The sequence below is a fragment of the Columba livia genome, chromosome 8, assembly GCF_036013475.1.
Source record: "Columba livia isolate bColLiv1 breed racing homer chromosome 8, bColLiv1.pat.W.v2, whole genome shotgun sequence".
NCBI classification, from domain to species: Eukaryota; Metazoa; Chordata; class Aves; order Columbiformes; family Columbidae; genus Columba; species Columba livia.
Genome location: NC_088609.1, coordinates 11,089,417 through 11,115,833, shown reverse-complemented (window position 1 = coordinate 11,115,833; position 26,417 = coordinate 11,089,417). Strand labels below are relative to the sequence as shown.

At 46.0% G+C, this 26,417-nt stretch overlaps 1 protein-coding gene across 2 annotated transcripts; it reads left to right on the top strand.

The window, feature by feature from the left end:
* Positions 1-45: 45 nt before the first annotated feature.
* Positions 46-26,417, top strand: PGM1 (phosphoglucomutase 1). 2 transcript variants are annotated; one of them, XM_013368337.3, is made up of 11 exons: positions 46-391; positions 13,408-13,570; positions 13,857-14,003; positions 15,068-15,193; positions 16,406-16,596; positions 17,057-17,211; positions 17,793-17,908; positions 21,044-21,179; positions 22,615-22,798; positions 24,660-24,794; positions 25,711-26,417. In XM_013368337.3, exons 1-11 carry the CDS (start codon positions 146-148, stop codon positions 25,798-25,800), a joined length of 1,689 nt encoding a protein of 562 aa, XP_013223791.2. In that variant the 5' UTR covers positions 46-145; the 3' UTR covers positions 25,801-26,417. The 2 variants fall into 2 exon arrangements, with proteins under 2 accessions (XP_013223791.2, XP_021151893.1); XM_021296218.2 differs by lacking the exon at positions 46-391 and adding an exon at positions 9,429-10,122.

The window sequence follows — 26,417 nt, the reverse complement described above, 5'->3', positions numbered from 1 at the left end:
AGTACGAGAGGATTACCCCCTCTCCCCGGGGCTTGCGGTTCCTTTAAGGGGCGGGCGGCGGGGCGGGAGCGCTGGCGGGGCCGCTCCGGCGGGTGCTCCCCCCGCCCCAGCCGCGGCCGCCCGGAACTCGCAGCGGCTGCCGGCCATGGTGCACATCGCCACCGTGAAGACCAAGCCCTACGGCGACCAGAAACCCGGCACCAGCGGGCTGCGCAAGCGGGTGGCGGTCTTCCAGAGCAATGCCCACTACACCGAGAACTTCATCCAGAGCATCCTGGCCACCGTGCCGCCCACCGAACGGCAAGAGGCCACGCTGGTGGTGGGGGGGGACGGCCGCTTCTACATGAAGGACGCCATCCAGCTCATCGTCCGCATTGCCGCCGCCAACGGGGTAAGGCTGCGGGGTGGGGGGCGCTGGGCTGCGCTCCCTGGCGTTCACCGGCAGCCCTCGGCCGGGAAAAAGGATCGGACCGGGCCGGGGCTGGTCCCGCTCCACGGGGGCAGGAAATTGCTGGCGCTCGGCGTGTGCGTGGCGTGGAAGTGAAGGGGTGAATGACACACGAGCCGAGGAAGCTCTGCTCGGCTTTTCCGCACGGAAAATTGCCTGGTAGTTTTACCTCCCTTTGATACGGGTTTCCGCAAGTGCAGAAGTGGGGAAGTGCAAGCAGTGTACCTCTTAGTGCTTTTTCTTGCTTTGGGCAATCGTTGTGTTTTCTGGATAACAGCACAAACCAGTGGCCCACCATGCCAGTGGGGAGGTGTGCTGCGTGTGGAGCAGTGTTTCATTCTGCACTGGATAGAGTCATAGAACTGTTTTGGTTGAAAAGAGACCCTCAAGATCATTGAGTCCAACTGTAAACCCAACACTGGCACTATACCATGTCCCTGAGAACCTCATCTCTGTGTCTTTTAAACCCCTCCAGGGATGGTGACTCCACCACTGCTCTGGGCAGCCTGTTCCAATGCCTGACAACCATTTCCAGGGAAAAAAAAATTCCTGATATCCAATCTGAACCTGCCCTGGTGCAACTTGAGGCCATTTCCTTGTCCTATAACTTACTGCTTGGGAGAAGAGACCAACACCTTGTATGCTCCAACCTCCTTTCAGGCAGTTGCAGAAATCACAAGGCCTTCCCTCAGCCTCCTGTTCTCCAGGCTGAACCCCCCAGGTCCCTCAGCTGCTCCTCATAAGACTTGTTCTCTAGACCCTTCATCAGCTTTGTTGTTCTTCTCTGAACTTTCTCCAGCTGCTGGAGATCACATCCCTGTTGATTGGTCCTGTCACTTGGTCAATGCAAAAGAAGCCCAGCAGGGAATGTGATGTAGGGACAACTGAGCTGAAGCTGAATTTACCAAGGAAGGCTTTTCCCTCCAGTTCATCTTTTCCAAATCAAAAACATCCCCTTCTCCTGAGACACCTGACTCCTCCTCAGCAGCAGCAAACTTTCTTCCTTGTAGACCAACAAGTAGATTGGGCTGAGGACAGTGGCGATTAGGGTTGGACATTAGGGTAAAACCTTAGAGGTACCTGTTTCAGCTTCTCAGTGGCAATTGGGTGTCTCAATGCCTTTAAATGTCTGACTTCTTAAGAAAAAAATAAAACTGATTTGAGATTGCTGCCTTCTTACGGCATAAAGAAGCAAATAATTGTTTCTTTTTAAGCTACGTAGAAATTTGTCTTTTGTGATTTGTCGTAGCTGTTCAGTTTTAAGTCCTTCACAGCTCTGGCCTTGCTGTGTGCACCTGTGGAAGTGATGGATAATGCAGCCTTCCCTGATGGGAAAAGCAGCAGCCACTGGCTTGTTTATGTGTTCTCAGAAGGGGCTGGAGTTGAAACGTACAGTGTTCATGCTCGATTTCATGCACAGACAGCACCTTGGTTCCCTATGAATAAGCAGACTGAGAGGTTTGTTTCATGGTTTGTTCGGGTTTTTGGATGTGCACCCAGGGCCTGTTGGGATGCGGCAACCTCGAGGAGTTCTCCGTCATGTGCAGCTTGGCTCGATCCCAGACATAAGCAAGGCTCTGAAGGAAAAAACTCGCTTTGGGCCTGGGGAGGTGGCTTCTTGGGAGGGGGTCGAGGGCCAGTCACTGCTCAAATCCTCCACCCCCATGGGGCAGACACTCGTGCACGTGCGTATTCCAGCACTGAGCTTTCTGACGAGTAGCAGAAGCAGGTCTCAAGGGGTGCGGTTGCTAACAGACCTTCGCCTTGTGGTATTTTGTCGGTGTGAATTCAAAGCGCTAGGACAGAATTGGCTTTAAAGCCAAAAAACTGTTCTGGAGAGGCAAGAAAGGAAATGGGGTAAAGGAAGAAAACAAGTGGAAGACTATGTGGGTTAAGAGCCAAGATGCTATATATAAAGTGAGATGTTTTGCTTTAAAAGCTTTTCATTCTGAATCATTAATTTATAAAGACAAAGGCTGTGGCCTGAGGCAAAGTAGACTATTTTAAGCAAAAAATTGGCAATATTGCAGCATTACCAGTTATCTACTGATGCAGGTTCTCCGTAGTTTTGTTGTAGCAGAACAGAAGTAGGGGTTAGGCTTGCCAGAGTGCTGTAGGGAGCCATGAAATTACCCCTTGCCCCCCGCCCTGGAGATTCAAAGAGAACTGGCAGGTCAAAAGCACTGCAAAATTGCACTTTAAAAGTTTATTTAGGAAATGCAAAATGCTAGTTCATAATAAATTTCTGTGTATCATATCTGCTTTCCTATTTGGGAATGCTTGCTTCATAGTTTTTCTCTGTAATGCCAAGTACTAGTTCCCTGATAGTTACCACAGTGCAGTTGAATAAGGTTCTTCATAAAAAATGTGAAGTAGCTGGAAGTCCCCCACCCTTGAAAGAGAAGGGTGAACAACTTCTGCCAACCTGTAAGAAAAGTTTACTGCAGAACAGGCAGCTGGTTCCTATAGATTGTGTTTTCATCCAGGTGCTGGGGTCTCCTGATTCCAGCAGCTAGGTCTCAGAGAAAGGCTCAGTAATCTTATATTGAGAAAACTCCAGAGGTGGCTGCACTGCCCTGTCCGGACACCTGAACCTGTGGAGAGGTGATTATTACAGAGCGTGGGAGGAGGGACTAGTGTAACAGTTATAGCATGGATGTGGTAGAACTGAAAACGAGATGTAAGGAGTACAGATAAAATGAATGCAAGTTTAGGCTACAGTCTTTTCTAACATAGCTCTTCGGATTGCTTGATTGACAAGGTGTGTTATACCAGGTAATATGTTATACCAGGCTGTATTCACTCATCTGAAGTCAGCCAGTCTGCCACCTGTCCCAAAGCAAGTGCTGGGAAAGTGTATTTCTGGTCCTAGGGAGTAAAAGGCCATTGGATGAATAATTTAAAATAGTGTGATTTTTAAGATCTGGTTGAGTCGTCTTCTCGAGTCACAGGAGAAGCCCGAGGACTGCAGTTTGATTGTTAGTTTTATAATGTCAAAGGAAAGGGTGCTAAAGTAAACTTTAGTTTTGTGTCTGTCTGGACTGGTTAATATACAATTACATGCTCATATTTAACTAGCAACAACTCAATTTGTAGTTGCATGATTAAGGGGTGTTTATCCTACATATAAGTTTGCATTTATGTAAATAAACTAAAATAGAGATTGTTGGTTTTGCCGTTCTCGGTTGGCATCCAGTGTAGCCCAACTGCTTTGTTTTGGTCTGTTGTGCCATGTTTCCTTGATGATATTCCCACATAGTTTGTGAGTTTGACTCTTTAATTATGTGAAAAAAAAGCTTAGAAGCTCTTGTCCGACCAGCATTTGTCAGAGTAGAACTGGAGCTGTACAATAGCTTTATAACAAAAGCATGCAAAAATTACAGAATTGAAGCTATAAATCTAGATTTTATCATATAGCTAGCACCAGATTGATTCACTAACATTGTCACCTGCTATTCAACACATTTACTGTGACCCTGGTTCCTTCTTAAATAAACAGATTTCTAAGTGCTGCAAAGTAGCTATATTAAAGCAAATTGCTTGAAGGTGTTTTGAATACCAGGCACCACTTTGCATGTTAAACACTTGCCTGGTTTTGTTTTACTCTGCAGGACAAACAGTGCTTTTGTTAGAAAATACTGCTCTCTGCCCTAGAAAATTTGGTTTCCTTGTTTGATTGCTATTAACCATTTTCCCCACTCAATTATCCCAGGGAAACCAAGTGTTTAAACTCTGTTGCTCAGCAGCTCTGGTTTTGCCACTGCTTTAATTCTGTAGCTCTGCTCCCTTTTTCTCTGTGCTGTTCTGCCATGGGCTCTGGACCAGTTCTCTTTCTGACGGTGCCGCTGAGCCCATAATAACTAGTATGGTGTGGTGCAGGCTTGGAGAGCTGCGTCCTGGTCCAGACCCATGTTCCCGGCCTCAGCATCAGTGTAGTGGGACCGACACGTCTGGCATCTGCTTTGGCTCTACCGATGGGAAGTGTTCGTTATTGCTCACCCCTGTCTCAGCCTCATTCATTTTTCTTACCTAGCTTTTAAGAAACCTGTTACCGACATCTCTTCTGCTCCTACCTGTCTCTGCACAGTACTGTGCAGTCAGCATCAACCTTCTTGGTTTAGAGACCTTAATCCATTCAGCAGTTGGCATAATTATCCTGAAGAACAGACTCCCTCAGTCCTCAGGGCCAGGTCTTCCCTTTAAGTATTAAAAACATCAAACTAAAGTGATTGTAAAGAAAGTTCTTCCAAAAAGCAAGTCCTGTCTACCAGAGTTAGATGCAGTGATGCTAGATCCTACAGGCCATTAAGAAAAACCTCTATTTCTGGTCTTTCTTAAATTACAGTTTTTCTCAGAAGGGGAAATGACGATGTGAGATCTGAAGTAAGGAAATAGATACCAATTGTGCTGTGAGTATTCCCCTGCAGATACCTCCTGGCTTCAGATTATGGTGGGTTTTAGAAGACAAGAATGCACGCAGCAGCTCTTACAGCTTGGAGACTGCTTTTACACTGGTTTAGCTTCTCTTTGCCTGTAAAATTAATTGGCTTATATCAGTTTACAGTTGAAGGTTATTAAGGCAGTGGTCAGGTTGTCCAGTTTCAGTGCCTTTTTGGAATTTGAAACTCTACAATAATGAAACTCCAGCTCAAAGGAAGAGCTAAGGTGCTTTGCGGTTAATCTCTGCAAATCCATCAGACAGAGTTGAAATTCGTACTAACGGGTTTAACTGTAATCTCCTGGAACAATGACTCTGGATAACCAGAAACCTCAGCTCTAGCTGTGCTGGTAGAGCAGCAGGACGGAGTCTAATGCCTTCTCTTTGTCAAGGAACGTTTGGGATAGATGGGCTGGACTGAATAGGTACTAACTGTATGTCTTATGCCAAGACTAAGCTGCATCAGGGTAAAGAAATGCGCTGATGTGGGTCCTTGCTGTCCTGTCGTCATTCTCTCCGAGCTAGCCAATATCTTGATCAATGTTTCAAATGATGAACCGGAACATAGCTTAGAAATAAACAGAATTAACATAGGATATTAGTAAGAAGAAGGATGCATAGACAGAAGTAATGCAACATTAATATAATACATACATTTGTAATCATAGTAACATACTAAGCATCAGATCTGATGAGTAGACCACAAAGGCTGTTACAGTACAATCCCGTTATCCAGAAAAACATGTCTGCTAGATTTTTAAATAAGTCTGTTGTAAGTGAAACCTAAGAAATAATGTATGTCTTCCCTTCTATTCATGCTGTTCCTTCCCTCACGGTCACATATATATACTGTGGGTACCAGGCAGCAGCTTGGCTCTGTACACCTCAGACCAAAGCTTCTCGTCCTGTTGGGGCCTGTCAAGGTTTGACCAGAGATTTCTTTGTTTCTCATGCTGCTCCTCTGGCCCACAACATTGTCTGCATTTTGTGATTCTAGTTTTTTTGGGTTCGGGTACTGGTTTCTAAGAGGATCCAGGGACAGGGGTTATCTCCTCGTGGGCTGGGGCCAGAAATCCTGGAGCATTCCTACATCTGCTCAAGGTAAATGAGCCGGCATCCCTCCCTGTTCCTCAGAGCAGGTTCAGGACAGCAAAGGCCAGGGCAGCCCAAGGTAACATTGCATGTTTGTGTGCGCTTTCAAGAGCTGACCCTTGAACAGAAAATTTCTCAATCTTGGTTGCTGACGTGTACTTCTCCCCTGGCAAAGGGAGGATCAGCTGCTACCGGTGGGGCAAACCTGGAGCCCGTTGCAGTGTCTGTCACAGCCGTGCAGGTGGTGATTTCTTCCCTGGCCCTGTGGAGCCCTTTCTCTGCCACCCATCCGGCTTGTCTCTTAACTGGGGTGCAAAGCGAGTACAGAACAATGTGTCTTAATTCTGTAGTGACTTGTGTGTATGTGGTTGTATCTACGTGCACTTGTATTGTCAAGGCCATATTTTACCTCCCTAGAACCTCTAGAGCAACTTCAAAACCTAGATTTTTAATTCTTATGGAAGCAGAGTTTTGCCGTTGAAGCAACACTCCTTGCATGACTTATAGCCTTGCAGTTGGTCTATTTATTTTGCTTTGGCTCCATTTGTCTTGGCATCGCCAAATGTCATGCACAGCAGTGGCTGCCTGGACTGGAGTTGTACTCGGGTGGAAAGTGTAAGGTTTTGGCAGCTGAACAGCTGAGCTGCTCAGGGTCCCTGGCACGCTCTGACAGTGAGTGTGCACCCAGCAACACAGGGACTAGAACTTTTCTGTGGGCAGGAGTTAGGGAAATGCGATTTCTGTCTTAAAGTCACAAAATAAGTGTAAAAGGAGAAGGGCTGCTCATGGAGGAGAACTCATGCTGGACCTTGGAGAAGCCTGACCCAAGAGCGTTTGCAGGGGATGAGAAGAGAGAATTCCTGTTCAGCCTGACTTTTGCACGGTGGGTTCACCCCACAATTATTTTCCTTGCATGGGTGTTGAAATATAAAGTTGTAGCTGGGAGGAAGCCTGTACTGCTGGTTCCTCTCAGCCATCCTCAGCATCGAGCCAAGGGAGGACCCACATGTGCTGCAACGTTTTGCTGAAGTCCTCTGAAAATAGAAAATAGTCTTGTTTGTCTTTTTATCATTAACCAAGGTCAAGTTAGTTCATAGTTTTCACTCTGTTCTTGCATGTCTGAAGTGCAAGACAGTAAAAGGGGACTTAAGCTAACAGATGTCCCTGCCTACTGTAATTTGGGTGTTTGGAGGGGGAAACACCCACAGCAGTCTCTGACTGCCATGAGGAATGAGATACCTGGGAAATAGGACCACAAGGAAAAGCTGAGGACATTGGGGTTATTTACTATAGCAAAGAGGGAGCACTCCGAGTCTATATGCTAAAGGATTTTTTTTTAAATGTGTGAGAACCTGTCAGGAAGAGGATTATGATCAATTTATTTTCTGTGTCTGCTCAGGAGGACTTAAACCACAGGAAGGAAGATGTACAGCAGATTGTAGGAAAACACTTCTAACTGCAAGGCTAATTGTGCACTGGCACGGCTTACCTGGAGAAAAAGATTTCAAGAACAAGTTGTATCACCTTTCTGGAGGATGCCCTAGGTGTATTTGATCCTGCAGCAGTTCTGGGGATGGTACAGATTACCTGCTGAATTCCAGTCTTGAAGTGACCTGTAATGCTCACAGTCATCCGAGCAAAGCCTCCCAGATCAAATGACCTTTCATTTCATGTACATGAGCATGGCACTAATGACCAAGACTTTCCTGCCCAGCTTAATTTCGTTTGATTCCTCTGTCCAGTACATGTGCACTTAATTACAACATAAATCCCTAACCCTCCAGAGGCCTTTTCCTTGCCAGCAAGTCCATGTGCATCTCTGTGCAGCTGCAGGAGCTGGTAGGTGGCCTCTGCCCTCTTCCTGTCACTTAATGCTGCGACATTTCACAGGACAGTTCTTGCTGGGAACAAGAAGGGAAAGAGCTTGCTTAGGCCTTTTCCTGCCAGGAGACTGTCTGGTGCGAGGCTCCTCGTAACTAATTTTGGGAGCTGGATTTTGTTTTCTGTGCCACTAGAGGGAAGCCTGTACCTTTGCGTGAAAATAGAAGGGCACCTCAGCTGCAGGATGCTGAAAGAGCATGGATGTATAAAATGCAAACCACTTGTTTGTAACTGCATACCCTGGGCAGTCTGGCTGTTGGTGTAGAATACATGTTGCCCTAATCCTGCAGTGCATGTGTTTCAGTGTGGTTTGGTGGGGAAAAGAGGGGAATTAAGGAATCAGATTCTGAGCCCATGCAAAATGAATGACTTTTGGGACACTAAGGCAAGAGAGCTCTGGGTGGATCAGGTAGCTCAGTTCACATGTGGCATGTTCAGGCCAGAGCTTTGGTCTAGGGCAGTGCTCACCCCTTGGACAAGCCTGGGTAGGTGGCTGCCTGGGGCAGCATCGTTCAGGGTTCCTGCAGATGGCTGGAATAGCTTTGCCTTCTGAGAAAAAACTCGAATTAAATTCCCCTTCCTTGGGAATTGAATCCCCTCTGTAAGGAAGCTCGCCTGGCTCCTCGTCTGCCTTGGGGGACCCAGTTGACACATTTGCAGGTCAGGTAGAACCTTCGTCTCTGAAAGTGTTTTTCTGCCTTCAGTCATGAGGTTTCCCCTCAGTCTCACAGAAATTATCCAGCTCAGTTTTAATGTACTGATTAATATAACAGGATCTCTTTATGCCTTGGGAGAAAATCTGTCAGTTTTTGCAGCAATGACAGAGTCAGCACCTCAGGAAACAGTCCCAGGAGTGTCTTTGTAAATTGTCACAATTCAGCTGTGAACACACCTCCATTTTCCCCAGCTCTTTAATAATGGGACAAACTGAGTCATTACAAAGTGTATTTTCTTTAATTGCTCCAGTAATATCTATAAATTGTTTCCAGCAGCTTGGACAGAGGACTCTGTGTTATTAAAGAGGTTTGGAGGAAACTGTAATCCAATCTAGCATTCAAATTTACCTTCCCCATGTTCAGAAAAATGATGCTTCATAAAAGTTTCTTGGTTATCTGAGGCTCTTCTCTATGTGTTTAAAGTGCTCCAACATGAATAGCGTTATCAGATGCAGTTTTCAAAGGATTTGATAGTTTTTTTAGTTTTTTTTTTTTTAATAACTCCAGGTGCACATATTGCCCTTGGTGAGACTTTTGTGGGTATTCAATTGTAATCTTTGCTCTCGTGGCTTTTTAGCTACTCTGGGTTTTCTTTAGTCAAACAAAGTTTGACCCACCATTCACCGTGGGTAACGTCCCTGCGTTTGAGAGGGAGCCATGGAGAAATCAGATTGTCAAAGCAATGAGCAAACCGTAGGTAACAGATCTGTTGCCTTCCATTTTAAGAGTGACCTTTAACTCATCAGACTTTGCAAAATAGCTCCCGCCAAGCGTTGCCGTGCCCGCTGGAGGCTTATGTCCTGGGGAACAGCGTGACGGCGGCCCCGGCCCAGCCCTGCCTCGCAGATCTGCTGGGCTGGCGAAAACACTTGGGCTCCGCGCCGAGGCAGCATCTGAGCTGCTCCCCTTGCGCCCCTGCCCTCAAGGAGGACTCGGATCGGTCGCCAGCGTTGGGCTCTGGTGGGTGATAGCACAGAATGGCAAGGAGCTGTGCCTCTGGGGAACAGAGGATGATAAAGAAAACAAAAATCTCCTTTTCCCAGCTGTTGCAGTGAGGGACAGCAGCGTGGAATTCTGTGTTCTCCGTGACATTGATCCTCCACCGCAAGTGCAAGAAAACGTCTTCAGTTACAGAAACCACATTCAGCTCAAGGTTCAAGGAGCTATTTTTGGGTGCTCAACAGCTTCGCTGAACTTCTGTCTAATAGGTGGGCCATTGCTGGTGTCAAGATTGGTTTTTGTATTTTGTCATAATTTACTTTTTAAATGCATTTGCATGAAAAAAGAACATGGAAGACGCTCCGCTGCCTCTGTTGACCATGCCAACAGCTCCTTACAGCGACCAGAAACCAGGAACCAGTGGATTACGGAAGAAGACCTTTTATTTTGAATCCAAGACGAACTATTTGCAGAATTTTATCCAGAGTATATTTTTTTCCATAGACTTAAGAGATCGACAAGGATCTTCTATGGTAGTTGGAGGTGATGGGAGATACTTTAATAAGTCTGCAGTGGAACTGATAGTCCAAATGGCTGCTGCCAATGGGGTTGGTAAATGTTAAATGACTAAATTCCTATAATAGTCTAGCTGATGAATACAGAAAACCATAATAGTCACTATGAGATTTAATTTCTCCAGTCTTTATTCAACTGCTAATAATTAACTTTCTAATGGAAAATCAGTTTGGTAGTACAGAAATTGCTGGTTTTTCGCTTTCAAGTGATGCAGTCGGATAGAAATATGCAGGAATACACACGCAGCAAAGAAGATAAATACTGCTGGGTTTTTGTGTGTTCTTGGTTTGTGTTTTGAAATGCCACAAGCTGTTGGCACCTGTGGATTTCATAGTCTGTCCATCAGATCATAACCCCTGTGATTGTTGAGTGGAGGAGCGGGAGAGCCCTGGCTCTCAGTGCCAGCTCGGCACAGGCTCTTTCAGCATCAGTCTGAGCTGCTCAGCAGAGGAAAAGGCAAAACATGGTGGTTTCTTTCTCAACAGGTCTAAGTTGTGGCTATGTGATAAGTACTCTGGGAGCCTTTGAAAATTGAAATAATGTGAGAGTTAGCAAGTGAGTGGCAACCTTTGCAGTGATCTCTGTACTGGGAATCTGTATTTTGGGAGCAGAACAGGCGGCTTGTCTGTTTGCAGCAGAGCCTGGTTCATGCACTGCAAGGCTCTGGGCACTGGGGTTTTGGCTTTGGTTCCTTTTGGTTTTTAAGAAGAAAAGCCTCTGTCTGTCCTGGATCTCCTAGTGCAGAGCAAAACTTTGTGCTGAGAGACTTGGCTCTTATGAGTTTGTTTGGTAGAAAATCTTATCTGATCACAGGAGGGTGGTTAGTAGTGAATGGGAGAATAAGAGCAGTAAACTTTTGTTTTGGTTTTCAATCAACATATTATCCACCTTGGGGGTGGGACATTGCTTTGGCAATGCAACTTAATGTATTCCTCTTAAGTCAGTGTAAGGGCTGAGCAGAAGAGCTGGAAGATGTACCCAAAGAGCCAGGCCTGCTGCTTGGACAGCTTGACACTAGGACCGAGTTTCTGCTGCTAAAGGTGAGGTTAGAGTGACTTTCACCAGCTGACAGCTGCATTTCTTTCCAGCAGTGTGGTGCATGTCTGGCTAAAATCTAGTTTCACTGCTTGTTTTTATATTTTTCATTGACTGTTTTTCTACAGTCTGGCTAATACTTGTGACTATCAACATCATGCTCATCTTGCTCTATAGAATAGAATAGATGAGCCCAAGGATGTTTTCAAATGTAAGAATGAGTATTGTGTTTTGAGTGTGCAAAAATCCCTTTGTTGGTGTGTGGCAGAGACAGGGATTGTTACCTCTACAAAAGCAGGTCAGTGGGATTTCCAAATAGTGCCAAACACACTTGCTGTGTCGCTACCATCACATTGTGTGTTTTGAAGTGATGATTATTTGGCTGAAGGAAATGACCAGGGTAGTTCCTCCACTTAACCTGACTTGTATAAATAGAAGTGTCTCTATTCAGAGCCTATAACCAAGGCACAGGGTGTGGGGTTGGTGAGGTTATTCCTATGAGGCATCTCTTGTACAGAAGAAGGACTGGAAGGACGTGCTGATGACACTATGGAGCTGTAGAAACCAGCTTCCTTGCCCTGGAAAACATGGTTTTTGTTGTGAAAGCAGCAGCCTGTGCTGCTGGGCTAAGGAAGGGGATCGTGGGAGGTCTTCTTTATTGCCCATGTGCATCTTAGTGGGGCTTTCAGTCAAATCAGGGTGGTGGAAGTGTTGTTGGGCTTGCTTCGAAGTGCTGGAGCCCAAAATCTCTGCACAAAGGGGGTCTGTTTCTGAACAGGTCTGTGTGGAGCTTTCTGTGAAAGGTATTTTGTTACCATCCTTAGATTTTCCTCATGAGAAATTTCAGAGAATTAAAAAAGATAAAGTGTAAATTGCTCAGCATGCTGCTACACTGAGTAACCTTGTTCAGTGGTTACCACAAAGGATTTAGGATTGGACAGGTGGGGAATGACAGCTGGAAACTTCTGACAGCCAAAGAGGAACCCAAATCCAAGAGCAGCTTGTATGGGGATAAGGTTTTGCTGCTTTTCCTTCCTCGCTGTGGGAGCAGCAATGCAGGTGCGTAAGCTGCAGTTCAGGTGCGCAGGGAGCAGGGAGGATGGGCTGGGTAAGGACAGTGAACTCACCCAACTCTCTGGCAGCTGCTGCATTGTTCTGGGGAGAAACTCCCTTGTTTTGGCAGTTCTTCGCAGCATCCCTTGAGCTGTACGTGGGGCCTGGGAGGGCACTGATGTGGAAGGGCGGTGTGGATGTGACCCTCAAAGGGAAGATGGGAAACCCGAGATGAAGTTTTAGAGAGGAGATTCCTGAATACTGAATTGATTCTTAATGAAACTGAAGGAGTAAGACGGGAAGGCTGGAGTAAAACGTGAGACAAGCTGTGCTGGCTTGAGACTGAGAACGGGGGGAAAAGCAAAACCAGAATAGACTGCGCTACACCAAATTAAGCATATGGTGTGTAATAAACTAGTGCGGTCAGCCTGCTAGATGGGCACTGTGAGGGCTGCAGTGTTAGCTGCTGTGACCAGCTAAGAGAAAGGCATTTACTTTGGGTTTATAAACTGCTCTTTCACATTTCTGCTCGTCGTCTGCTAGATGTGCAGGTCCTTTAGCAAGGTCCTAACCTCACTGGCCCAGCCAGTCTGTGACAGCTGTAGCACGTAATAACCCATCAGCAGCAAAGCTGGGGCTTAGCACCAGCACCAGGAATCGCAGTCATCCAGTGCCTGGGGCTTAGCACCGAATGTGGACCTGGAGTCTGGGAACACTGCCTTTTGTTTCCTGGTTTATCTTGCGTTTGAATAAAATTCCTCCTATTTTCTCAGTCATGTATAGGTTCTAATCTCCTTGGTTGATGCAGAGTGTTCTGGTGTTTTTTTAAATCTCTGTCACCTCATCTGGGGGCTATGGTAAGGGGAATGTTCTTCCAGAGGAATGTTCATCTTCTACTTTATTACGTGAACTCCAGCAAGCGGATCCTGCTTGCCTTGTATTGTGTAGCACATTGGTCTGGATTTAGTCTCGGTGATGTTACTAAATTTATGGAGAGAAGGTGCGTTACCTGCTGTAAGAGAATCCGCAGCTGGTGCTATGGCAGTAGTGATGATGTTTGATTTTTATTTGGGCTTCTCTCAGCCTCATTGTGTCTTTTGAAAGCAAAGTTCGAGACCATAACCAGAGGAACGTGGTGGGTTTTTTTTTGGTTGTTTAGATGCCTCGAGAAAGCTCAGTTCTTTAGGATTTGGGGCTCACAGTCATTTGTTTTGCTCTTTAATTTTCAGATCGGTCGTTTGGTTATCGGGCAGAATGGCATTCTCTCCACCCCAGCAGTGTCCTGCATCATCAGAAAAATCAAAGCCATCGGTGGCATCATTCTGACAGCCAGCCACAACCCTGGTGGGCCCAATGGAGATTTTGGCATTAAATTCAACATTGCCAATGGAGGTAAGGTTGCTTGGTTTGTTTCAATTTGCTTTCTTTCTGTTTGGCTGTTTTTGTGTTGACTGCAAGGAACCTAATTTAAATGTCTTAATAATATCACAGATATTTAGTGCCCTGAGCAGTGGGTTTCCCTAAACAGAGCAAGTGATTGAGCTGCTCCCCTCATACCCTGATATTCCTCTCTTAGGCAGGTATTCGCAGCCACAGCTCTTTTCCTGCACTTCTGAAGTACACTCCTCTGGCACTCGGATTCTTTAACGTCTTCCCCCTGGCCCATTTTATCTTGCAGGTCCTGCCCCTGAAGGTATCACAGATAAAATTTTCCAAATTAGCAAGAAAATTGAGGAGTATGCGATCTGCCCAGATCTCCAGGTGGACCTGAGCACCATTGGGAAACAGCAGTTTGACTTGGAGAACAAATTTAAACCGTTTACAGGTAAAACAGCTGTTCTTCCTCTTGGAAAGTTTCCTTTCAAGTGGAATCAGCATGGACCTGCCATGAATGGGCAAGGACATTATGTGTTTCTGAAGGAATCTTGTTTAGTTACTTTAATTATATCATTGTTTCTGTCCTATCAAAGGTTTTACCTCGGTAGGTAAATCTGATTCATCAGGTTTCACTAAATCAGAGACTGTTTGTCTGTAAGGCCACCATTAACTTGTACTTGCAAAACAGAGAACTCTGCAGTTACAATGTGTTTTCCTGATTAAAAATCATGGTGTTAGTGTTTAATCTTTGTAACTGACTTTTTTCCATGGTTTAAAACATAAAAGCAGTCTCTGTGAGTGGGAAAACCATTAAATTTCACATGTGACTTTTGTCAGTCAGCAGTGAAATATGAAAATGCATTTTAAAAAGGCTTTTGAGGAACACTTACTGCAAGTATTTTTTTACCATCTCCTGGTGACCTGTGCTTGTAATTAAACACAAAAAATAATAAAACATTACAAAAGTTGGTATTTCTCTTAGTCCCCATTTCTCTATAGTGGGATTTTAATGTTAATGAGATTTTCATGGTTCAGGCTTTATGTTGCCTGTTAGTTGCAAAGGTGCAACTTTTTCAGACTATTAGGTGCACAATTCCCATTGACTTTGGAAATTGGAGATCTGTTTTTATGTGTATATATATATATATATATTTATATATATATTTCTTTTTTTTTCCTTTAATCCCACTCTCCAGGTAAGTGGAGTAGGACTGAACCCTCTTGAAAGAAGTCCAGGGAGCTGTAGCTGAAACAGTGTTTGTCTTAAGAATTTTTTTGGTCCGTTTGGTCTGTAACCCGATTAGCAGTGACAGCCTGTAATTAAATTCTTAATATAGGACCATTATTATTGTCTTTATTAAATTATTCTGTGGGATGTTTAATGGCTTTATGCAGAGCCCTGGCCCTTTGCACTACGGACTGTCAGCACAGTGCTGTGTGTACCAATATTAATTTTCTACAGAGACTTCAGGCCGTAAGAGTTGGTCTCTGTTTACTTTTTTATTTTTCCAGTGGAAATTGTGGACTCGGTAGAAGCTTATGCAAATATGTTGAGGAACATCTTTGATTTCAATGCGTTAAAGGAGCTGCTATCAGGGAAGAACCATCTGAAGATTCGCATCGATGCCATGCACGGAGGTACGGCTGGGTTTGGGTTTGGGGCATTTTGGGGGCACAGTGTCCCCACAACTTCACCACCTGCTTCAGAGAAAAAGCTTTTTTCTTGAATTTATGTCCATCACTTCTACATTTTTGTTTGTTTGTTTTGTACCCTATTGCATTTTTCTTCTTGCAGGCAAACTTTTTATGGCTTTATGTTATTTTCTTTTGTAAAAAGTTTGGATTGGGCCTTGACCAAGAGCAGAGATATCAGTGGGGTTGGGGGGAATGCTGTGTGGTTCACATACATCAATCCCCATTGAGGGACAGAGGAGGTTAGTGCTGATAACTGTCATCACAGCTGCCCTGGTAGACTTCACCTCAGCCAGTGTCCCATGGAGGTCACTGCATTTAGGCAAAGATCTGCCCACAGATATTTGATCACAAAAATGGGAACATTAGACAGTTTTTAAAAATGTAATATATAAGCCAAGCTTGTGAGTCTCTTTCAATAAACATTTTCAGAAGCACCCTTGCTTTCTTAGCATATTGTTTCTCTTGTCTCCGGTACATTCCCATTCCTATGCTCACTTATTTTTTTATTGTCTCCATCATAAGTGTTTGAGAGCAGTAAATCCCACTGTACTGCTGGATATCCATGACTCACGTTTGCATTTTGTTCTGTTCTATGTGGCTGTCGTACTAACACCTCCATGCACAAGCCCTTCACAAGTGGGGTCCTGGCTCACATGCTGAGCCCCTGCCATAGCCTCATCCTCACTTCATAGAATCATAGAATCAGAGTAGTTTGTGTTGAAGGGACCTTCCCAGCTCCCCCAGTGCCACCCCTGCCATGAGCAGGGACATCTTCACCAGCTCAGGTTGCTCAGAGCCCCGTCCAGCCTGGCCTGGGATGTCTCCAGGGATGGTTCATCCACCACCTCTCTGGCCAACCTGGGCCAGGCTCTCACCACCCTCAGGGGCAACAATTTCTTCTGAACTCACGAGTGGTTTCACTTATTTAGTGGGACAACCCCTCAGCTGAAAAGCTGGCTTTGGCAAGAGCTTGTGTGCCTGGATGGGTCAGGCTCAAGCACACCTGTGTGCTGCTTGAGGCTTTTGATGTCAGCGCTTGTGCGTTAGTACAATAAACCGTACAAACTGACCTAAGCCCAGCAGACCGGAGGCCTGGCTGGTTATAGGGCAGGGGCAGAGCCTGACTTGTTTCCTCTCCATGTTTTGCCATGATAGTTGTGGGCCCATATGTAAAAAAGATCCTGTGTGAGGAACTCGGAGCCCCTGCAAATTCAGCTGTGAACTGCACCCCCCTAGAGGACTTTGGTGGCCACCATCCCGACCCCAACTTGACCTACGCTGCTGACCTGGTCCAGACCATGAAGACGGGAGAGTACGACTTTGGAGCTGCCTTTGATGGAGATGGGGTAATTGGGCTGTTTTGCGTTCACCTTTTTTCCCTCTAGTCAACTGGGGGGGACTGACTGCTCAGTTGCTTTTAAGGAGAGGAGAAAGAAGGCAAAGAGCTGGTTTTTTTTCTCCCTCTCTCCCTTCCATAATCATGAGTGGAAGTGAACCACTGGCTGCAGTGTGCCACCGTGGCAATAGTTGGCTACTGTGTTAATAATGAAGTCCAAACTGTATTTAAGTAGCTTTAAAGGCTGTGAAAAATCAGCAGGGAGGTGAAATATTATGCAGGTGTTGCTATTTAACTTCTTCAAAACTGTATTTATTTTAGTGCAGTCAAAAACCTCTGTGAGCCATTGGGTTTATAGGCTGCGCCTGCCAAGTTGAACAACTTAGAATCATAGAATCGTAGAACTTAGCTCATTGCAGCCTTTTTGCACTAAGCGGGGATGAGAGCTGTTTCTCTCTTGTCTTCACCAGGATCGCAACATGATTCTTGGGAAACACGGCTTCTTTGTGAACCCCTCCGACTCCGTCGCCGTCATTGCTGCCAATATTTTCAGTATCCCTTATTTCCAGCAGACGGGAGTGCGGGGCTTTGCGCGGAGCATGCCCACCAGCGGGGCTCTTGACAGGTAGCATCTGCCTCTGTGCGGGGTGGGAGAGGGGAAGGAGCCCTGCCAAGGAAGGGACGGTCCCCTTTTTGTGGTTTAATGCATGTGAGCGAGTGCAAGGTCCGTCTGAAGGGTGAAGCGGTGCCAGGGCTGCCGCGGGCTGACGGCCAGGGGAGGCACTGAGGTTTAATGAATTAAATCCCATTTGGGCACATGGCAGAGCTGGGCTACTCTTGGCTCTTTCTCTTCTCTACAGATACGTCCAAATAAATGAGCCTTCCCACCCTTATTTTTTTAATTTGATAGTGATACTTTCTTTGTTAAAAGCTTTGAGATCTACAACTTAAAGTTGTTTTAGAAGTGCTTTACGTCTATTCTTTAGTTGCACATCCCACCCATTTCCCAAACATTACACCAGGATGAAATAGAGGATTGCTGTGCAAAGAACTGTTCCTTGTAAAAAACCAAACCAGGGGCAGGACCTGCCTTCAGTGTTGTCCCAGAAGAGATGCTCAGTAGCAACTGAAGCTCCTACTACAGTATTTCACGTGGGAGTGCTAAGAGTCCAGCTGTGATGTGACTTGGCCTTCTTACCTTTGCAGGGTGGCTCACGCTACAAAGATTGCTTTGTATGAAACTCCAACTGGCTGGAAGTTCTTTGGAAACCTGATGGATGCAAACAAACTGTCTCTGTGTGGAGAGGAAAGTTTTGGTACTGGTAAGTCAGCATTGCTGATTTCACCAACGATGCTGTTATTCCTCCTCTTTGTTCTTCATTGTTCTGGGCAGCTTGGCATTTATCTTTCGTGTGTAGCTGTTAATGCTTCTAAAATCATAAAATAAAAAAGAAAAGCTTGCACGAATTACTAGTTGAAACAAAACACAATGCTAAAAATTTTGTCAGGCAAGAGCTAGTTCTCCTTTCAGTTATTTAGGAAGGTATAAGTAGATATGCAGGAAGTTTAAGGGCCTCTCTGCTAGCCCGGTCATTGAGTCTGTGGGGATTAAGTGCAGTGTTAAATGTATTTTTCAACTCTTGGTGGCCAGGAAAACCTTCTAAATGTTTTCATTTCTGGAAAGAAATATAGTTTGCAGCATGCAGTTTTATTAGGGAAGGTTTCAGGTCACTATTAAATCTCTGAGCTTAATAGGGCCCTCATTTTCCTGTTCTAAAAACAAGGTATGATTTATAAAGTTTAAATTAACACTTGCCTTTGAACAGTCTGAGCAAGTTATTAGGTTACTGAGAAACAAAGTGAACATCTTAAGGAATCTACTAGGGGTGTGCACGTGACACCAAACTATTATTTGTGCAGGGAACTTAAAGTGAGCAGATTGTGCGCTGTGTCGGAGCAGTGTGCTCAAAACGTGCAGTGTTCCCCAGAGGCCTCGGCTGTTTCTGAGTTCTCGCGTGGCATCTGCCAGGCAGTTTTAACGACCTGACTCTGGAAACAGGACCTTCCCTGCATACAGCACCTGATTTGTGCACAGAGGTTGAGTTTTATCTCCCTGCGATTTTGTTTTGCCCGTTCTCTAAAGGCCTCTGAAGACCACAGGGCAGCTGGTGGGATCTGTGAGACGCGGGATCTTGGGGGAATTTAGGCTGGCTGATTTCAGGCTCAAACCTTATGTGTTTTCATTCCACCACCCCATATTTCAATAAAACATTTTAGCCTGCACTTGGGTGTCTCCTTAAATCCCCAAATGCCTGCAGTTAGGTGCTTTGTGGAACTGGGGTGCACAACTTAACCTGAAAGGATTACCTCAGCGGTCTGTAGCTGAGGGGATGGCATCACAGACTCAGGTTGAAAGCAGTTTGCTGTGGGGCTGAAGAAATATACAGTGGCAATATTTTCACAATCAAATGCTACTCTGATAACAGGATTTGGCCTCAGGTTGGAAGGAAAGGGAATTTTGGAAAGCGTGATATCTCCGTGAAGAAATCTTGAAATAAATCATGAGCAAAGAAGCATTTTGGAGTTTTGCCCTGAATGATTTCAGCATGCGTTAAGTTTATGTGCTGGACTTTGGCTGATGAGAGGGCAACAGCATTTCAGTAAATAAATAAAAACAAAAAGCAGTAAGTGATTAATGGAGCTGCTGATAGGAGATGGTCTCTAATGAGCAGCTCTCTAAAATTGTTTCCATCTTGTATTGTGTGAGCAATGAGCTCATAGTTTGTCTACATCCTCCAATAGGTAAGTGAGTCAACATTATAAATAAAAGTGACTGATTCCATTTACAGCAGGGGCTGAAAAAGAGGTTTGAGACTTTGGCCGTGCAGCATCACGGCTGAGTGACCAGGGACTGAAGCAGATTTAGTGGAGAAAAATTGGCCCAGGAGTGTTGAATTCCCCCCACAAGGCAAAGGGCATTTGTCCATCTGGCAAATGCACTTTAAGGAATGAAAAAGGGTGAGGAAGGTTGCTTGATAATAAGTTAATGAGGAGTTGTTTGGAGCTGGACAGAGTGTGAGTGCTGAAGGGGAGAGAGGTGGAGGAGCAGCCAAATAGACCCAGTAAAAATTGAAACAAACTGTGACCCAGTGGGACTGGAGTCCAGGAGCAATTAGAGTAATGCAACATGACAGAATTCCTGCTTGCTTGCTTGGGTATTTTATACCAGCAATAAGTTGATACATCACATGGGACTTCTGTTTATTTAGCATTCCTCTCCATCACCTTTGTACAGCTTTCTCTGCTGTAAAGGACCATGAGGATAATTTATCGCTGCGTTCACAATAGTGGGATTTATATAAAGCGCCACGTAACCCGTGTCCCAGCCCCCAGCTTTCTTTCCAGACGGTTTTGCACTCCGGCAATTCTGGAGGGAGTGAAATGGCAGCTCAGGAGTGCTCTCTGCAGTAGCAGGCGTACCTGGACTCCTTGGGACTACATTATAATACACATTTGGTGGTTTTCCAGAGCAAAAATGGTAGAACTGCATCTGTGGCACAGCACCCGACTTGCAAGCCAGGAGCGTGGAGCCTGAGTGGGTGTATTCTGGGCTGCCATTTGATCCCTCGTTTAATTTGGTTGTTGGAGGTGCTGTCTAAGTTGTAACACCCTCTCAGGTTTCCTGAGGGTCTGGGTGCTGGGCAGTCCCTGCCATGCTGCTGTCAGCCCCCCAGCACGATCCCAGGGCAGGGGAGGGCTGGGCCCTGATGATTTTCTCTTCTCTGTGCAATCCTTGCTTTGGAGGAACCCTCTTTTACCCAAAACTGCATCTTTCACAGCCTCTTGGTACCCAGCAAGTGGGTGCAGGCGCTCGGCGCTCTCCTGGTTTCCACATGTGAATGAAGCCCCTCCTTGCCGTGCTGTGCGCCATCCAACAACCTGCTCTTGTCTCCATTGCAGCGTGGTTTTGGAGTCATTAGGGTCTGGCTGCCTCAGCGAGGGCTGACATTGTTCTTGGTGCTCAGCCAGAGTATGTGCTGATCAGAGTACGCTGATTTGGCGGGCAGTGCGTGACAGCTGCTTGAAGAGGTTGATGTTAGTATGTTAGTCCTTCCTGAGCTGTTCCTTTGTGTTTGCCTTTTTTAAAAATTTTTTTCTATGACTTTTTTACTGTGCATTCCCCATACTTCCTTGGGAACAGAATTAGGGATCTGCGAACAATGAGAGTGTGTGTGTGTGTGTGTGTGTGTTAAAAGGGGCCGAATGTTTTTGGGCTATAGCTAAAAGCAGATGATATCTTGAACTGTTTTAACAATGCAGCAGGGACTGAGATCATGAAATGCTTTCCATTTGTGAGGTTGTACAGCTGCCAGTTGAGTGGAGGAGAGAAGACAAGGTAGGGCACAGACTCTCACATGAAAGGAGGTGAGAAATGTGTTTATTTTGTGGCTTTGCAGGCTCCGACCACATCCGCGAGAAGGATGGGCTGTGGGCTGTCCTGGCGTGGCTGTCCATCCTCGCCACCCGCAAGCAGAGCGTGGAGGACATCATGAAGGATCACTGGCAGAAATACGGCAGGAACTTCTTCACCAGGTAGGGGGAAAAAAAGTGCTCCTGACGCCTCACACTTATCTCTGCCTGGTGTTCAACCTCCCAAGGTCAGAGCCCCAAGCACTGGTGGCACCAGCCTGTGCTACTGCTGTGCTGTTCCTGCCTCCGACTCTTGCTGTTTCTGTCATGTTGTAGTAATTTCAAACTCCCTGAGCAGTTTGCTGCAGGATGCAACATATCTGAGTTGAATTAAACAGCGGCTATTTACCTTAACCTTTTGTCATGTCCAGTTTAGGTTTTGTTATTCTGAACATAAATCTCGTTAGTGTCAAAGTCTGCAAAGGCTGTACTTTTTTTATGTGCACGGTATCTTTTTGCTTTTAATAGAGATTTTTTCTTACAAGACTCCACTTTGCCATTGCAACAGTATGTTTCTTCAGATCACATGTCACGAGTTAATTTGTAATACCTTTGGCGATGGCAATGTGTTATCAAATGACTGCCCAGGTCCTAGGCTGTTTTTTACCTGGTTGAGTTTCTGTCCAGGCCCAAAATATGCACTTTTAAACTGCACTAGGCATGGAAGATGAAAAGGGAAGGAGCGAGAACCAACGTGCACATAAGCAGAGGTGGGAACGCTGTCTGGAGTGAAAGCATTAGGCAGAAATCTTTCAGCTTGGAAGATCTACATGAAAATTCTGTCTCAAATTGCCAAATGAAAGAACTTGCCTTTTCCTTTTTTTTTCTTTTTTTTTTTTTTTTCCCCATACCACAAAGCCAGCATACATCTGAGGCATTTAAACCTGTGGAAAAAATGCCCAAGTCTAGAAGAAAAAGGCAGTCTTTTAGCACCAGAGGTATGTCTGCATAGCAAGCTAGGTGCCATGGCAGGCACGTTAGCAAGCCTGTGCATGCAGCGTCTCGCCAGCCAGGCGAATAAAAGCAGCACAAATCACACTGGCAATCACAGCGTGACATCTCAGATACCAATTTGTGCTTTGGCCGCTCTCTGCTGCCTCTTACCTGGGTTAATGAGACCAAAGCTGGCACCGATGTGTTATCTTGTGCTGCAATCGCACCTGCCTTTTGCTGGATGGTGCACACAAGGATGGGAACGATGGCAAAATTGTTGTCGTGAGAAACCTGTCAAGATCCTATCGGCAGAATTAGCATATATTCATTGCAGTCAGCATCGTTGGAGTGTAGGCCTAGTGCAAGACAGCAAAATTTGCGCTTTCATTTCTTCTCATGGTGAATGCCTGTGGTGCACTGCAGCATAGCTCACAGATTTGTACTGGATCGTAGTGCTACTGCGGCTCACAGATCCTCCTCTTTGTCCTTCCTGTCCTCTCCTCCAGCAAGGGAGTAGAGACTTTCTGTGGGGCAGACATCAGTCTTTAAACAAGAGCATCACAAAACATTGCTTCTCCTTACAGCCTCCCCTTCCTCCTCTTGGTTTTGTGGTGACTGATTGTAGGTACGACTATGAAGAGGTGGATGCGGATGCGGCTAACAAAATGATGAAGGATTTGGAGACTGTGATGTTTGACCGCTCCTTTGTTGGGAAGCAGTTATCGTGTGGTGACAAAGTCTACACGGTTGAGAAAGCTGATAATTTTGAGTACAACGATCCTGTGGATGGAAGCGTCTCCAGAAACCAGGTGGGCATAACCTTGCCTGGGCTGAACGTGACTTCAGAGGTGTCATGCTCTGTATTTTGGGCTTAATCTTTGTTGCATTTGTACCTGTTTTAAAGCCAAACATCCAAACATTGATTTTTTTTTTTTTTTTTTATTTTTTCCCTTTGGAAAATGTTTTCTGCCCTGTGTTTGCTGGTGTGATCTTGCACTGTGTGAGGGAAGTTGCTGCCTTGGACAGGGAAGGGTCTGGAGGCTGTGGAGCTTCCCCACAGCCACCGCAGTGGGGATGGAGTGGAAGAGCTGAGCTGATAGGGATCCTTGGGGCATTGGGTCAGCAGCTGAGAAATGGGTTTTGCTGAATTAAGAGTTGAAAAAGGGTTGAATATAAGTCAGCAGTGTGCCAAGGTAGCCAAGGCCACCAGCATCCTGGTGTGGCCAGCAGGCCCAGGGCAGTAACCATCCTCCTGTACTGGTGGGGAGGCCCAACCTCAAATCCTGGGGTCTGTTTTGGGCCCCTCATGCCAAGGAAGCCCTTGAGGTGCTGGAGCGAGTTGAGAGAAGGGAACGGAGCTGGTGAGGGGCTGGAGCACAAGTGTGATGGGAGTGGCTGAGGGACCTGGGGGGTTCAGCTGGAGAACAGGAGCTGAGGGGAGACCTTCTGATCTCTGAACTGCCTGAAAGGAGTTTGGAGCCGGGGAGGTTGGGCTCTGCTCCCAAGGAACAAGCGCCAGGACCAGAGGAAACGGCCTCAAGTTGCACCAGGGGAGGTTGAGGTTGGATGTTGGGAACAATTTCTTCCCCAAAGGGCTGTTTGGCATTGGAACAGGCTGCCCAGGGCAGTGGTGGAGTCACCATCCCTGGAGGGATGAGGTTCTTGGGGATGTGGTTTAGAGGTGGATTTGGTAGTGCCAGGTTAACAGTTGAACTCGATCTTAAAGTTCTTTTCCAACCAAAATGATTATATGAAACCCCACTGGAGCATGAGGCACAAACCCTCCCATTCAGGTCTTATTTTCTCTCCAGCACCAGACCCACAGGTTGCTGCAGGCAAACCCTCTCTAGATGTGCTTGTCCCTGAGCTGGTGGCACCCCTGTGTGCCTGGCCCTCAGAGGGCTGTCAGCAGTACAAAGCAGCTGTGATGGGGAGTGAGTTCAGGCTCCAGAAGTGACAGAAGTATTAAATATGTAACCTGTCACCAGACATTATTGAAATTAAAATGTCCTGTAGATGGATTGGTTTGACAGTATAATGTGGAAGTATGTTACGTGGAAAGGAATAATGGAGAAATCCTGCAGGAATGATTGCATTGCCTGTGGGGTGACAGGAGTGTTTTCTTTACGTCCTGTTTTCATGGAAGAGCAGTGGGTTGGTAATATAATAGTTTGGGTTGAAGGGCCCTTCCCAGCTCCCCCAGTGCCACCCCTGCCATGAGCAGGGACATCTTCACCAGCTCAGGTTGCTCAGAGCCCCGTCCAGCCTGGCCTGGGATGTCTCCAGGGATGGTTCATCCACCACCTCTCTGGCCAACCTGGGCCAGGCTCTCACCAACCCCAGGGCCAACAATTTCTTCCTCTTGCTGCATGTGACAGAGAATCAGTCCCTGGCTCTTGTTTTCAAGCAAGTGTTGGGATGAGGGACCTTACAGCAGCAACACGTTTTGCATTCAGGAGCTGTAGCAAGTTCTCCAGAGTGCGTAAGAAGGGACACCGGCTCCTCCAGGAGTGAGGAGAGGATAACAGAGGAGCTTTCTGTGGCTCCCAAAAGGAGGAGCTCAGGGATGGCACATGTCAGGCACAGCCACACAGAGTCTCATGGAAAATACCTGGGTGCCCAAGAGGCATGTGGCTGATGGGCTCTTCTCCTCCTTTTCTCTCCTACCAGGGCTTGCGGCTCATCTTCTCTGATGGCTCCCGCATCATCTTCAGACTGAGCGGTACTGGCAGTGCTGGAGCAACTGTGCGCTTGTACATCGACAGCTACGAGAAGGATGCTCAGAAGATACATCAAGACCCACAGGTAAGCATGGCATCTCAGTCTTGGCACTGCTGGCTCCCAACCTCCCTAAAAAGTTTAAATCTTTGCTTAGCGTTGCTTTGCGTAGAGCTATGTGGAGGTGCTAGGTATTTTGAAACCAAGGGCTTTGGTGTCTTTAATCCCAGTATAGATAGATTTATTTAAACATAAAGCTCTATGTGGAACGAGTGTTACTTATTCAGAATCCCTCACAGCTGCTCCTGCAATTGCCCCTGAGTTTTCCTGTTTATGTTCCATCTGTGGCTGGTTGCAGGTGTGGGGGGACACTGTTTCAGTCCTGAACTGACCTTCTAGTTGAAATGTTGCATCACTAGGGATAAAATTAGCTCATTCCTATACTGAATTTGGGAAATATTGCTTAAAACAAATACATGGGGTAGAAGGATGCAGTTTTATATAAGATGACGCTGACCCGTTCTGTACTAAGTTTAATACTAACTCTTTGCAGCATCATTTAAAAATGCTGTCAACCTCTCTTGTAGGCACGGGAGGAAAAGAATCCTCATTTTATATGCCCCCACAAACAGTCTTTGAGCTCTTTTTGCATAACTTGCTGTACAGAAAGAGTAACAAAACCCCCGCATTCTGAGAGGCACAAACTGAACTTAGGATTTAACTGTCCTGTGCTGATGGTGCAGCAGAGTTTGGAGTATGGTAGGATGAAGGTGGCAGTGGCAGTACCGGAGCTGTGTTTGGGTTTTCTCTGCGAAGTAACGCTGCATCCCTCACCGTGCTGCCTCTCTCGCTGGTCCCACAGCCCATGTATGAACCCAAAACAGTCCCTTGACCAGCAGGTGCTGAGTTTTGGGTGTCCTGTGCTGACATCTGTGAGGGAAGGGTGGATGCGACGTGTCCCGCTCTGCTCTGCAGTTCTGAGCTGTCTCTTTCCTCTCTGCAGGTCATGCTGGCACCTCTCATTTCTATTGCACTGAAACTCTCACAGCTTCACGAAAGAACCGGCCGCACCGGCCCAACCGTCATCACATAAAGGCTTGGTCAGACCCTGTGCTGGAGTGCACACCGAGTGAAGGACGTCAGCCCGTCTCCTCTTTCATTGTCAAATCTGTCACTAAAAGAGGAATACTAATTTTATTGCTGTATTTAAGAACACTATTGCACTGCAAAGGATAGACAATAAAACCCAGCCCCTGTCACCACTCTGTGTGCACGTTGCTGTGCTGCTTTTCTGCGTCACACAGCACTGCTGGCAATTTGTGTATGGTGCTCATTAGCACAGCCGTTTGGTTTAGCATATGTACTTTTTCTTTTCTTAAACAAAAGGCTCTAGAAATAACAGAGGGACTAAATTCTTCAATAATCCAGAGGCTTTTTTCTATCTTGGAAACTTTCCTGGAAAAGAAGCACAAATGCTTTATGCTTGTTGATACATAGTCTTTTAAATAGGATGTCTCTGAATAAGCAATGGCTGTGTATTAAGGCTGAGTATTTTTCCACTTACGTAGATTTTTCCCTTTAAAAAAAAATAATTATGTAAATTGATCTGCATTTGCCTTCTGTATTAGAAAAAACCCACAACAAACCCTCCACAGAGAAATGAGCAGTAACGAGCATTGCAGGATATTAAAGTGATATGGGCTACAATTA